The sequence below is a fragment of the Oncorhynchus mykiss genome, chromosome 3 (assembly GCF_057628025.1).
Source record: "Oncorhynchus mykiss isolate SJ-2025 chromosome 3, ASM5762802v1, whole genome shotgun sequence".
NCBI classification, from domain to species: domain Eukaryota; kingdom Metazoa; phylum Chordata; class Actinopteri; order Salmoniformes; family Salmonidae; genus Oncorhynchus; species Oncorhynchus mykiss.
This window is the reverse complement of record NC_143024.1, coordinates 60,755,538-60,770,548: the sequence shown is the minus strand read 5'-3', so window position 1 is coordinate 60,770,548 and position 15,011 is coordinate 60,755,538. Positions and strand designations below refer to the sequence as shown.

General features: G+C 43.0%; 1 protein-coding gene across 1 annotated transcript in view; it reads right to left on the bottom strand.

Moving 5' to 3' along the window:
- Nucleotides 1-5,426: 5,426 nt before the first annotated feature.
- LOC110520086 (uncharacterized) overlaps nucleotides 5,427-15,011 on the bottom strand; it is a 39,783-nt gene continuing 30,198 nt past the window's right edge. The window contains exons 21-36 of the mRNA XM_021597124.3: nucleotides 14,931-15,002; nucleotides 11,843-11,911; nucleotides 11,623-11,691; nucleotides 10,907-10,975; nucleotides 10,715-10,783; nucleotides 10,534-10,602; nucleotides 9,075-9,143; nucleotides 8,873-8,941; nucleotides 8,701-8,781; nucleotides 8,583-8,618; nucleotides 8,451-8,487; nucleotides 7,793-8,350; nucleotides 7,266-7,567; nucleotides 6,829-7,072; nucleotides 6,465-6,656; nucleotides 5,427-6,375 (exon numbers count right to left, since the gene is read on the bottom strand). Of these exons, the coding sequence (XP_021452799.3) occupies nucleotides 6,368-6,375; nucleotides 6,465-6,656; nucleotides 6,829-7,072; nucleotides 7,266-7,567; nucleotides 7,793-8,350; nucleotides 8,451-8,487; nucleotides 8,583-8,618; nucleotides 8,701-8,781; nucleotides 8,873-8,941; nucleotides 9,075-9,143; nucleotides 10,534-10,602; nucleotides 10,715-10,783; nucleotides 10,907-10,975; nucleotides 11,623-11,691; nucleotides 11,843-11,911; nucleotides 14,931-15,002 (2,013 nt within the window). The 3' untranslated portion in view covers nucleotides 5,427-6,367. The remainder of the gene's footprint in view (nucleotides 6,376-6,464; nucleotides 6,657-6,828; nucleotides 7,073-7,265; nucleotides 7,568-7,792; nucleotides 8,351-8,450; nucleotides 8,488-8,582; nucleotides 8,619-8,700; nucleotides 8,782-8,872; nucleotides 8,942-9,074; nucleotides 9,144-10,533; nucleotides 10,603-10,714; nucleotides 10,784-10,906; nucleotides 10,976-11,622; nucleotides 11,692-11,842; nucleotides 11,912-14,930; nucleotides 15,003-15,011) is intronic.

Here is a 15,011-nt window from a genome sequence, read left to right as displayed (position 1 = left end):
GGGATATGGACAATTAGTTGACGAGACATTCAATTAAACTCGGCAGTAACTTGACTGAATCATATATCATGACATAATCTGGAAAGTGTCACAACTTTCACAAGTTTCATTTCTCGTTTTCTAGGTGTAAAATCTGTGAACAGAAATGACCGATGTAAATAGTCTTGGACTCCCTGGATCCACATGGGTGAAAATGGACTCAAATCTTGTATTGTTAGACTTTGTCAAGATATACAGTGCTTCAGTCTGGCATCTCAATTTCTGAAAATTAAAATTCTTCATAATGGTGGTGACATCTGTTTACCTATATAGTCAATTGATAGACAGACCAATATACTTACAGAGTTAGCTGTCCTTGTTGTGATGTCAATGATGGAGGAGTATCCAACTGCAATGAAACACAAAGAACATCAATGTCCCTCCGTGTTGTTAGATTGTTTTTAAGTTGGGGAAACAATACTTGCTATTACTAATGATTATCTTTGTGTTCCACTGTGGTACCATGATAATCCAAAAGAGGGCAGTATTCATTGAGATGAGAATAATAAGGTTATCCCTTTGCAGAGTGGATTCCTCTCTAGCCATGTCAAGGAAAGAGAAATAGATGTATGTAGGTAGCTAGGTCTAGGTGTACACACACAAATTGAAGAATGTCAGATTTGTTACCAAGAGCCTCCCTGCAGGTAAGGGATCCTGAGTGGCGCAGCGGTCTAAGGCACTGCATCACAGTGTTAGAGGTGTCACTGCAGATCTGGGTTCGATACTGTATCACAACTGGGCCGTGATTGGGAGCAGCATAGGGCGGTGCACAATTGGCCCAGCGTCAACCGGGTTTGGCCGGAGTAGGCCATCATTGTAAATAAGAATTTGTTCTTAAGTGACTTGCCTAGTTAAATTAAAATAATAAAAAGGACTAAGTTCTGTATATTAGTGCAGAGGTGGGCCCATAACCACACATTTGCTGGTTCAAGTCCCACCTAGTCCGGCTGTTTACCTTTGCGGCCTCAATTGCTACATTGATGTCAACCCAGATTTAAAAAATACTACAGTACTTACTGTATAATACTATACTACACACTATAGTATTCCTCAATCATGTGTAGTACTAATTATATAATGTTGAATGTTATATAATGTAGTAAATACTATGGTAATGTCTGCAAAAACACTAGTTTTTACTACAGTATTCATTTAGCATATGCCCTGCCCATTCCCCTCCCCCATATCCCAATTTGTGCCACCCTTAAGTGAGAAACCTACATTACTGTTTCATTGCGATTCAATGGTGAAGGTACATAAAGATGTAGCAATTCAGACAAAGGAGATGATTGTGGATTACAGGAAAAGGAGGACCAAGCACACCCCCATTCTCATCGAGGAGGCTGTACTGGAACAGGTTGAGAGCTTCAAGTTCCTTGGGGTCCACATCACCAACAAAGTAAAATGGTCCAAGCACACCAAGACAGTCGTGAAGAGGGAACGACAAAACCTGTTCTCCCTCAGGAGACTGAATAGATTTGGCATGGGTCCTCAGATCCTCAAAAGGTTCTACAGCTGCACCATTGAGAGCATCCTGACAGGTTGCATCACTGCCTGGTATGGCAACTGCTCGGCCTCCGACCGCAAGGCACTACAGAGGGTAATGCGTAAGGCCCAGTACATCACTGGGGCCAAGCTTCCTGCCATGCAGGACCTCTATACCAGGCGGTGTCAGAGGAAGGCCATAAAAATTGTCAAAAACTCCAACCACCCTGGTCATAGACTGTTCTCTCTGCTATCGCACGGCAAGTGGTACCGGAGCGCCAAGTCTAGGTTCAAGAGGCTTCTTAACAGCTTCTACCCCCAAGCCATTAGACTCCTGAACATCTAGTCAAATGGAAACCCAGACTATTTGCATTGCCCCCCCCCCCCCCCTTTAACACTGCTGCTACTCTCTGTTATTATCTATGCATAGTCACTTTAATATCTCTACCTACATGTACATATTACCTCAATTACCTCGACTAACCGTTGCCACCGCACATTGACTCTGTACCGGTACTGTCACGTCTGCTCCCGCTTTAATTACTTGTTCCTTTTATTTCTTATTCATATTTTTTAAACTGCATTGTTGGTTCAGGACTTGTAAGTAAGCATTTCACTGTAAGGTCTGCACCTGTTGTGTTGGGCTCATGTGACTAATACAATTTGATTTGAGCGCAAGACTACGGAGACCCAGTTTATCCTTTTGATATTGAGTGTTTGCCCGATAAAGTCATGCTAGGATATATGAATTATCCTGTGAGAGTGTCTGTTCCAAATCCGCTATGATGTTTCAGGTGCCAAGGTTATGGTCATGTAGCAGCAGTGTGTAAGATGCAAAGGTGTGCAGGAGGATGTGGTCATCCTGTCTGGGTTGGCGCCCCCCCCCCCCCCTTGGGTTGTGCCGTGGCGGAGGTCTTTGTGGGCTATACTCAGCCTTGTCTCAGGATGGTAAGTTGGTGGTTGAAGATATCCCTCTAGTGGTGTGGGGGCTGTGCTTTGGCAAAGTGGGTGGGGTTATATCCTTCCTGTTTGGCCCTGTCCGGGGGTGTCCTCGGATGGGGCCACAGTGTCTCCTGACCCATCCTGTCTCAGCCTCCAGTATTTATGCTGCAGTAGTTTATGTGTCAGGGGGCTAGGGTCAGTTTGTTATATCTGGAGTACTTCTCCTGTCCTATTTGGTGTCCTGTGTGAATCTAAGTGTGCGTTCTTTAATTCTCTCCTTCTCTCTTTCTTTCTCTCTCTCGGAGGACCTGAGCCCTAGGACCATGCCCCAGGACTACCTGACATGATGACTCCTTGCTGTCCCCAGTCCACCTGGCCGTGCTGCTGCTCCAGTTTCAACTGACCTGAGCCCTAGGACCATGCCCCAGGAATACCTGACATGATGACTCCTTGCTGTCCCCAGTCCACCTGACTGTGCTGCTGCTCCAGTTTCAACTGTTCTGCCTTAATATTATTCGACCATGCTGGTCATTTATGAACATTTGAACATCTTGGCCATGTTCTGTTATAATCTCCACCCGGCACAGCCAGAAGAGGACTGGCCACCCCACATAGCCTGGTTCCTCTCTAGGTTTCTTCCTAGGTTTTGGCCTTTCTAGGGAGTTTTTCCTAGCCACCGTGCTTCTACACCTGCATTGCTTGCTGTTTGGGGTTTTAGGCTGGGTTTCTGTACAGCACTTTGAGATATCAGCTGATGTACGAAGGGCTTCACAAATAAATTTGATTGATAGGCTATGTATTTTTGTAGCCATTCACAGACAATTTTGAATAAGTCATACAAATAATGCTTCAGGAATCAAATATAATTCTTGACATTTTAGTATTTAGTAGAGGGACACACAACTCATAAGCACATCATATTTTGTCTGTGTAGAGTACGATGATGGCAAGCGTATTCAACTAGTAGACATAAACCCCCTGAATATTGATATTCTTTAGATTTTTCTTGAAATGTGGGTGATTTTGAGAAATTAATTGTTATAACGAGAACATTTTCAAACACCCAGAACTTGGGAAACATATCAGGGGTGGCCTACCCTCCTGGAGAACTAGCAGGATTTTCTTCCAGCTCTATTTTAAAGAGATAGTTCACCCAAATTACAAAATAGAAAATGTTTGTGTCCTTACCTTGAAAGCAATTTATGGACAAGCAGACTGCAATCTATGATTTGGTTTCCGACTGCCATCAACCAATATTATTACAATTTGATGTAGTGGTGACACTCCCCGGCATGTGTCGCATACAACTTTCCACCTGAAAACAGAGATCAATCCCTGCTTCCAACCTTCCCACTGTTTCTAGCATTTGCATGTCTCCCTATCTCATTTCATTTCTGTATGAATAAAATGTCATACTTCCTAAAGAAAAATGTAAAGTATGCTAATATTTTTGTACATTTCATTCCCCCCAAAATCTCAAAGTGATAAAGCTGTCGAATTTTGAGTGTTCATTTAATATTCAAAGCATCCTGAATGCACCTCCTTCTTTACACTGGTCATAGGCCTAAGCCATGTTAAAATATGAAGAATTGCAGGAAATTAGCTTTAAAACAGTCAAATCTTCCTGGGGGGGACCCCCAGTTCCCTGTCTAGGGTTTGTGCCAGGGGGCAATGAAATTCACATAGCAAATCTCACGCCAAGCTTTTTTCAAAAGTTGGCAGCCCTGATGTGGAATGCACATTCCGAACTAAGAATGGCACCAACACGCCAAAAGCATAGACGGAAATTCACAGGAAGAATAGGCAATATTGCCAAGCAATTGCTGGCAAAGGAGTGGGCTGAGACACTAGAGCAATGAGCACATGGACCTATGATTTAGATTTCATATGCAGCATATATTAATTTAACTCAATTCACCCATTTATTTACTCATCTCCTATAGCCTGTTGACTGCCACATCTGTACTGGAATGTATTAGCTAACAAAGACAGTGAATGTTCCTGAGTGGCCGAAGTACAGTTTTGTCTTAAAGATGCACTATGCAGAAATCTCTCCGCCATTTCCTGGTTGTTCAAATTTGAATAGTTCGGCTAATTTCAGTTTATGTGACGAAACAAGCAAGTACAGCCTTGACTCATTACACTACTCGCCATGTGTCAAGGCATAGTGAATTTACGAACGCACCGAAGATGGGAGCTGCCGATTAAGATTCCACAGATTATAAAAATGTGCTTATTTTCAATGTAAAATGGTTGCAGCAACTTTTGCTGACAACATTGCCTCTCAAAATGTCCAGTGTATCAAGGCTTTTACATTTTTTTAAGTATTGACTGCATAAGGTTAGCCACTCGGAGTCAGAAGTTCATTTAAAAAACTAGCTAGACTACTGTACTATATCTGCGCACAATTCCGTGGATGAAATCCTCGTCGTGAAGTTGAGGTACTTGGCTACTACTGTATACCCCTTGTATGAGTGTACTGTCTTGACACATGATGAGTAGTGTATAATGTGTCAAGGCAAGTTAATATAAGTTTAGGTAAGGAATTTTGTGGCAATCGCTAACTACATTAACGTTGTCACTTTAGTATATGGGGCTATACACATTTAATCATAGTCCGTAACTCCCTTGTGTTTAACAGCTAATCAGAATCACTCGAGGTTGAAGGTCAAGGGGATATGCAAATGAGCTGTCTTGCCGTTTGAAGTGTGCCTGCGTACAGAGTGTTAATCGTTACCATGCTTCCGATATAAAGCTGAAAGTAATAGTACAATATAGAAAAGGAAACTGCGTTTATTCTGGGTAGATAGCAAGCACGTGTTCCCCTTATAATGCTTTTTTAGGCCATTGTGTGTCATCAGCACTGCAAATGCAGTATCATCAGGTGGACTTCATTGTAGTATGTTAATTTGGCAACTTCACCTGTTCATCTGACAGTGAAGTAATAAAGTAACACACACCACATTCAACGTTTTATTAATAAAAACAAATACAAAAATCATCAATCATCAAGCCAGTCAACAACAAAAAATGTGGTCATTTATTTCAAATTAGCTTTTTTCATCAACAGTGATGTGCAATTTCCAATCATCACATTTTCCAAAACGTTTTGGAAGAATAATGCTTAGTAAATTGCATACTGTCACTTATGGCCTATATCACCAAAATGGAATATCATTAAACAAACAATAAAAATAATGACCACACCTACTTAATTTAGTTTGCTTAATTCATTTTTTAAATTCAAAACATATACTACAAAAATGAGGAATTCTATAGTTCTCTATTCCAATATTAAAAGACAATATTCAGTGTAGAACAGCATAATGTGCTTGGCTCAGTGGTTTGAGAATTTACATTGTGTGATGTTTACTCATGTAAAACTGAAATGGCAAAATCTGGGTTTGAACCTATCCTCTCTGTTCAGAACAGCCTAAGTCCGAAGGTAATGTTGAGTAACATTGAGGCATTGAATGGATTTGTTAATTCTGCAAAATAACGAGAGTAAGGTAGGACCACTTTTCTAATGTAGTAAAATAACATAGCACCCTTATATTTTCTTCAAATTCAGACTTCCTCAAATAAAGTCATCATAAAGACTTGTTCATTAAGGAAGGTGTTGTTCAGATAGTAAAAAATCTGAAAATTAAGGCAACTTCATGAAATCTTGAAGTCTGTCCCTCATTCTTTGCACGAGAGCGAGAGAGAGATGCAAAGTTTAGTTTTTTTCCCCAGAGAGCGATGCAAAGTGGAGTTTTTCACCAATGATAAATGCCTGTTTTAAAATATAATTAGATAACAGTAGTAGACTATTACATGTTAAATATTAAAATTCTCTCTTCCACTTTGGTTGGTTTCCATGGAATATTGTACAGATGAGTTGATTGATCATCTGCCTGTTTTAACCAGCTGTGGAAAATAGAGGGAAGAACATGTCAAAAAGAATTCCAGAAAATACAGCACAGCGGCTTAAGATCACCACAAGCTGTGGGACATACCTGTCCTAGATAGAACACAGATCTTCTTGCATTCATCCTCGGTCTCAAAGCGGTTGGCATTTCCTTCACAGCCACCATACCAGAACTGTGCACATGAATTGGCCTGTTTGTCATAATACCACCGGATTTTATACTCCCGACAGGTGCCTTGGTCCAAACTCAGCTTACAGCGGGAATCAAGCTGGACAGACTCTGACAGAACGACATAGAAGGAGAAGAATTACATTCAGTGCATTCGTAAAGTTAAGACATAAATGAATTGTCAGACAGAAATGACCCAGTTTCTTTATCTAATTCATACAGTATTTAGAGATTATGTGACTTTTGATCTAGTTGTGAACATGTTGCAGTGAGAGGTCCTAACCTTGGGGGAAAATATTATTAGGAATTGACACCGGCCGAAATTGGCCTGAGCTGGTGGATGAAGCTGAACCCAATGTTCCGGAGGATGATGATGCTGATCCTGATGATGACGATGAAACAGTTGTGTTGGAGTGAGATCTTTCCCTTGCAGGGAGGATGGATACTGTCTTGTTAACTACAGCCACAATACCTCCTCGCACATGGGTCCTTATGTCTAAATCTTCACCCTCCTCATCATCCTCCACCTGGATGAATACACACACACACATAGATTAGTTAGACAATAACTCAACGTCTTTACTGCTAAAATGGAACTAATTGACGAACAGAGCAAGGACTATGACTATTACAAAGCAATCATTCAACTGCTCCTCTATAAAAACCCAATGAGAGTTACTCTTTATGATATAAATCTGTCCTGTAAAGGATTACATGGACCTGCAATGGGAGTGGTCCAGCGTTGAGGGGCAGGGCAAAGGTATCTCCACGGCCTCTGATGTAACTCTGGGAACTGGTGCGTCTGCTAGGATTTAGGATAGGATCCTCATGATAGGTGTTTCCATAGCTGCTGTCCACATAGCCGTTATTCCCAAGGCCGTTATTCCCATAGGCTTCCGGTACATATCTGTGGTTCCCATAGCCATTGTTCACATTGGTTCCAAAGCCATTAGCGATGCGATTCATCACAAGGGCTCCATTCTCATCCTCACAGAACTGGCTAACAAGTTTTGACTCCAGAGCTGAAAGACAGAAGAAGAGAAATGACAACCTCCGTTAAAGTGTATGATATCTCTAAGTCAGTTGTGATTACATAATACAAAGCCGATGTATAGTAATGTGTGATACTATGCACATTTTCCATATATTTTTTCCTGTCATTTAGCAGACACTCTCATCCAGAGCAACTTACAATTAGTGCATTCATCTTAAGACAGCTAGGTGAGACATATGAGCGTGTTAGTCACCTGGTAGAGTGTTAAAGTCGTCGATGAGGTACATATGTTCATTGTCAGGGTCCGAGGCGATCAGATTGAGCTCACGGAGGAACTCGGCCTGGGTTGTATCTGAGGTGTTAACAATCCCCAGGGCATACATCTCAATGTTGGCAGCATGGGCCTCCCTCACAGCAATGTCTAGCTTCACAGGCTCTCGTTTGTCTGTCTTTCCATCTGTGATGACAATGGCCACCTTCCTGACTCCAGTACGGGCACTGTAGAAGGCTTCTTGGGTAGCCTTCCGGATGGCAGTGCCAGTGTAGGTGCCCTCACCCATGTAGGGCATTTTCCTGATGGCCTCCTTAACATCCTGCTTGGTCATGTAGCGTGCCAGGTTGAACTCCAGTTTGACATCCAGACTGTACAGGACCAGTCCAATTCTGGTGGTGTTACGTCCAACAGTGGTACGGTCTACCAACGCTGTGACAAAGTCCTTGATAATTTCAAAGTTTTCCGGACCAACACTCTCTGAGCTGTCAATGACGAATACAAGTTCCATTGGCATCTCCTTGCACTTCACTCCACATCCTGAAAGCATGAGAGAGATGCTGAATAGCTACTGACATGATTTCATCTCTGCTTCATGTTTTATCTTGGATTTGTTACTATCACGGTTAAACAGTCTTACCACAGATTTCCTTGATCAATTTAATGATGTCTTCTCTCTGGAAGTGACAGGAGTGTGAGTTACATTCATTTATTATATATTTATTCTATATCACAGCATCAATGATGTAGTATGCAAAGTTTGGGAACTTACTGTAAGGCCGGCTTCACCTTTTATTCCTGGTCTCCCCTGAGACACAAGAAAACATTTCAATTCATGGATTGATCATATACCATGACCTTGAAATGTTGTAAAATATGACATGACTCACAGACTCTCCATGAACCCCATGATCTCCCAGATCTCCCTTTCCGCCCTTATTTCCTCTCTCCCCCTGCAAGCCACGGTCGCCCTGGAGTGAAGAGGCACGAGGACTGCTGTTAGAGACAAGGTCACTGCATCCATCAGTAGACGAGTTCCATGAGGTTAAGCACACATCTTACCTTAGCTCCTGGGAATCCTTCCCCTGAGGGTCCCCTTGGCCCTGTCACACCCTGAGACCCCTGCCCACCCTAAAAACAAAAGATGAACCATAAATCAAAACAAGACCCATAGGGTGGTCATTTAAAAAGGTCAGATACCTGGAAAAGTGCTAGAACACACTGAAGGGCATAGGTCAGGAATGTACTTTGTTAATTAACATACCTTGGGGCCCTGCAGACCTTCTCCTGGTGGCCCTGTTGGACCAAGGGGTCCTGGCCTTCCAATGTTACCCTGGAAACCAATGATGCTAATGTTATAGGATGGGACAGACATACTACAGACTTGAATCAGTGAAGTTGACTAAGTTGGGCATTGCCATTACAGCTGGACTACTGATATGTGATAAGGTACACTACATGACCAAAAGTATGTGGACACTCTTCAAACATCTCATTCCAAAATCATGGGCATTAATATTGAGTGTGTTCCCTGTTTGCCTGCACTCTTCTGGGAAGGCTTTCCACTAGATGTTGGAACATTGCTGCAGGGACTTGCTTCCATTCAGCCACAAGAGCATTAGTTAGGCACTGATGTTGGGCAATTAGGCCTAGCTCGCAGTCGGGGGTTCCAATTCATCCCAAAGGTGTTTGATGGGGGAGAGCTCATGGCTCTGTGCAGGCCAGCCAAGTTCTTCCACACTGATCTCGGTATGGACCTCGCTTTGTGCACAGGGACATTGTCATGCTGAAACAGGAAAGGGCCTTCCCAAAACTGTTGCCAACAAGATTGGAAGCACAGAATCGTCTAGAACGTCATTGTATACTGTAGCATTAAGATTTCCTTTCACTGGAACTAAGGGGCCTAGCCCCAATCATGAAAAACAGCCCCATACCATTATTCCTCCTTCACCAAACTTTACAGTTGGCACCATGCATTTGGGTAGGTTGCGTTTTCCTAGCATCCGCCAAACCCAGATTCGTCCGTCCGACTGCCAGATGGTGAAAATGTTTTAATTACTCCAGAGAACGCTTCCACTGCTCCAATGGCGGCGAGCTTTACACAACTCAAGTCGACGCTTGGCATTGCGCATGGTGATCTTAGGCTTGTGTGTGGCTGCTCGACCACGGAAACTGATTTCATGAAGCTCCTGACAAACAGTTCTTGTGCTGATGCTGCTTCCAGAGGCAGTTTGGAACTCGGTAGTGAGTGTTGCAACCGAGGACAGACAATTTTTACGAGCTGCCTGCTTCAGCACTCGCCGGTCCCGTTCTGTGAGCTTGTGCGGCCTACCACTTCGCGGCTGAGACGCTGTTGCTCCTAGACGTTTCCACTTCACAATAACAGCACTTACAGTTGACCAGGGCAGCTCTAGCAGGGCAGAAATTTGACCAACTGACTTGTTGGAAAGGTGGCATCCTATGACGGTGCCACGTTGAAAGTCACTGAGCTCTTCAGTAAGGCCATTGTACTGCCAATGTTTGTCTATAGAGATCTCATGGATTTCTGCTCAATTTTATACACCTGACAGCAACGGGTGTGGCTGAAATAACCAAATCCACAAATTTGAAAGGGTGTTCACATACTTTTGTATATATAGTGTATGTCACTCATTACACTCACTATGACCTCTGTCTACATAAGGAATCTCTATTTGTGTCAGAGGTTAATATTAGTTTCATACCGGTGGTCCTTGCACACCCTCTCCCATTGGGCCTGGCAAACCTGGCAATCCTCTGAAGCCAATGTCTCCCTGGGACAGACATATTTACAAACACAAACAATACACATGTCATATTCCCATGCACTAGGTTGTAGCAGATTTACATGCATAAAGGATTTAGGGCCAGATAAATAACAAGTACCTTAGGTCCTGGGATGCCAACGCCCTCAGGGCCCTGCTCTCCCTGTAGACCCGGAAGACCTGGAGGACCCTAAACGAGGAACAGGGGACAACCCAAACTTCATGAGAGACTGAGTTTGACCAAACGGCACCAATCTGCAATTAGGACATGAAGATTCATGAGTTTGTAGGTTGGTTTGTTGGTACGACTCACCACTGGTCCAGGGAAACCTTCACCTTTGGGCCCAAATTGACCTGGTGGACCAGAATTACCGCGGTCGCCCTGGTAAGACATCATTCAAACAATGAGCATATCATACAGGTCTAGGACCTTCATTTGAGACTTTTCTAACAGCAGAAAAATAATCCTGCAGCAACAGGAAATGTGAATTATTGTGTGGATTATAATTCATTTACATTTTTTGTAGGGATTGATACATTTTTGTGTTAGGGCAAATCAATTCTGACATTTTAAAGTAGAAACTACAAACTTTAGAAGCCTTTTTAAACCTTGATTACACTACAAGTTTGCATTTGGGCGGCAGGTCGCTTAGCGGTTATAGCCTTGGGCCAGGAACTGAAAGGTCGCCAATTTGAATCCCTGAGCCGACAAGGTGAAAAATCTGTTGATGTGCCCTTAAGCAAGGCACTTAACCCTAATAGCTTCAGGGTCGCCGTCGATAATGGCAGACCCTGACCCCACTCTCAGAGGGTGTCTCAGGGAGAGTTGGGATATGCAAAAAACACATTTCTAATTCACACATGCGTATTAATACACACTTGTACATGTGTGAAAAATGACAAATATAAGCACACATCGTTATCATTTCCTGCAAGAACAGGGTGATCAAAGATCCTACACCTGTATGTCTCATGGTTACTTTCACCACATTTTTTTGTGATTTATTTGTTGGTAACTGCAACACTTACCTTCGGCCCAGGCAGCCCATAGCCTGTCTCTCCAATAGGCCCAGACAGACCAGGAGGGCCTAGATCACCCTGAGACAGAGGGTGAGATAGGGAAATGCTGTTTATCAGCCAGGATCTGATGATGCATGGCAATGACTTGTGTGTAGCAGTGTTTCTTATGTACATTACTTGACAAGAACAGCATAGAGAAACAGGGTGTTAATAGATGTGTATTTCTTACCTTAGGACCTGCAATGGCCCGTCCCGGTAGTCCTGACATGCCCAGTCTGCCCGGTGTGCCAGGCTCTCCCTGAAAGAAGAATGGGCAATAATTTCCCTTGAACTCTAGATACACTACATGACCAAACGCATGTGGACACCTGCTCGTTGAACATCTAATTTCAAAATCATGGGCATTAATATAGAGTTGGTCCCCCCATTTGCGGCTATAACAGCCTCCACTCTTCTGGGAAGTCTTTCCACTAGATGTCGGAACATTGCTGCGGGGACTTGCTTCCATTCAGCCACAAGAGCATTAGTGAGGTCGGGGACTGATGTTAGGCCTGTTTGATGGAGTTGAGGTCAGGGCTCTGTGCAGGCAAGTCAAGTTCTTCCACACTGATCTCAACATACCAGCATGCTCAGAATTGTCTAGAATGTCATTGTATGCTGTAGCGTTAAGATTTCCCTTCACTGGAACTAAGGGGCCTAGCCCCAGACCATTATTCCTCCTCCACCAAACTTTACAGTTGGCACTATGCATTGGGGCAGGTAGCATTCTCCTGGCATCCACCAAACCCAGATTTGTCCGCTGGACTGACAGATGGTGAAACGTAATTCATCACTCCAGAGAACACGTTTCCACTGCTCCAGAGTCCAATGGTGGCAAGCTTTACACCACTCCAGTCGACGCCTTGCATCGCACATGATGATCTTAGGCTTTTGTATCTGCTCGGCCACGGAAACCCATTTCACGAAGCTCCCGACAAACAGCTCTTGTACTGACGTTGCTTCCAGAGGCAGTTTGGAACTCGGTAGTGAGTGATGCAACCGAGGACAGACAATTTTACTTGCATCAGCACTCGGCGGTCCCATTCTGTGAGATTGTGTGGCCTACCACTTCACGACATAGCCATTGTTGCTACGTTTCCACTTCAAAATAACAGCACTTACAGTTGAATGGTGCAGCTCTAGCAGGCCAGAAATTTGACCAACTGACTTGTTGGAAAGGTGGCATCCAATGACGGTGCCACGTTGAAAGTCGCTGAGCTCTTCAGTAAGGCCATTCTACTGCCAATATTTGTCTATGGAGATAGCATGGCTGTGTGCTCAATTTTATACACTAGTCAGCAATGGGTGTCGCTGAAATAGCCGAATCCACTAATTTGACGGGGTGTCCACATACTTGTGTATATACACTACCATTCAAAAGTTTGGAGTCACTTAGAAATGTCCTTGTTTGTGAAAGAAAAGCAAACTTTTTGTCCATTAAAATAACATCAAATTGATCAGAAATACAGTGTAGACATTGTTAATGTTGTAAATGACTGTTGTAGATGGAAACGGCTGATTTTTAATGGATTCTCTACATTGGCGTACAGAGGCCCATTGTCAGCAACCATCACTCCTGTGTCCCAATGGCACGTTGTGTTAGCTAATCCAAGTTTATCATTTTAAAAGGCTAAATGATCGTTAGAAAACCATTTTTACAGTTATGTTAGCACAGCTGAAAACTGTTGTGCTGATTAAAGAAGTAATACAACTAGCCTTTTTTAGACTAGTTGAGTATCTAGAGCATCAGCATTTGTGGGTTCGATTACAGGCTCCAAATGGCCAGAAACAAAGCACTATTCTTGTTCTGAGAAATTAAGGCTATTCCATGCGAGAAATTGCCAAGAAACTGAAGATCTCGTACAACACTGTGTACTACTTCCTTCACTGAACAGCACAAACTGTCTCTAACCAGAATAGAAAGAGAAGTGGTAGGCCCCGGTGCACAACTGAGTAAGATAACAAGTACATTAGAGTGTCTAGTTTGAGAAATAGACACCTCACAAGTCCTCAACTGGCAGCTTCATTAAATAGTACTCGCAAAACACCAGTCTCAACGTCAACAGTGAAGAGGCGACTCTGGGATGCTGTTCTTCTAGGCAGAGTTCCTCTTTCCAGTGTCTGTGTTCTTTTGCCCATCTTAATCTTTTCTTTTTATTGGCCAGTCTGAGATATGGCCTTTTCTTTGCAACTCTGCCAAGAAGGCGAGCATCCCGGAGTCACCTCTTCACTGTTGTCATTGAGACTGGTGTTTTGCGAGTACTATTTAATGAAGCTGCCAGTTGAGGACTTGTGACAAACAGAGATTAAATGTACTTGGCTAAAGTGTATGTAAACTTCCGACTTCAACTACAGATGTTCCATTAAAAAGCAGCCGTTTCCAGCTACAATAACCATTTACAACATTAACCATGTCTACACTGTATTTCTGATCAATTTGATGTTATTTTAATGGACAAAAATGTGCTTTTCTTTCAAAAACAAGGACATTTCTAAGTGAACCCAAACTTTTGAATGGTAGTGTATATTGTGCACTCCCTTTATCCACGCACTCCTTACAGCCTGCAGAGACATTCCTTATACCCCAGGACACTTCAACGGGTGAAAATATAGAACAAATAATGACTCTGTGTTTGTATTGATCTGAGCATTTATTAACAGGACATAAACATGTATCATCAATTAATTCATTGCAGACACAAGGTGCTCCTTTTAACCTTATTTTCTCAGATAGTCACCCATTGAAGTGTCAGTGTTAGGAATGTTTTTTGGACATTTAAGTCTCTCACTTGAGCACTTAATTCCCTTTTTTGTTCAAGCTGGGCTGAAGCACGTTTGGGTACACGCTCTTTCTGTGAAGATGCTCGGGCCATCTATGTAATCATCTAGAGCAGGGCTCTCCAACCCTGTTCCTGAAGAGATACTGTCCTGTAAGTTTTTCGCTCCAACCCTTATCTAGTGCAGCTGATTCTAATAATTAGCTGGTTGATAAGCTGAATCAGCTGCGTTTCAAATGGGGTTGGATTGAAAACCTACAGGAGGGTAACTCTCCACGAACAGGGTTGGAGAGCCCAGATCTAGAGTATTTTGGTTGAACTCAAACAAAAATAATTAAGATATGTTTACTAAATACAATCTGTAAAATAGATTACTATACTGGTTGAACAATGAAGATTTGTCAAACTCAGAATGAAACCCCAGTTGTCAATAACAATACACCTGCCCTGTAGTGATCAGACCGTGTTCGGTCTCAGACAGTGTTATTGTGTTATTCTCACCTTTGCCCCTGAGGGTCCGGTCATGCCAGAAGGTCCATGTAATCCACGGATGCCCCTCTGACCCTGATCTCCCTGGGAGGG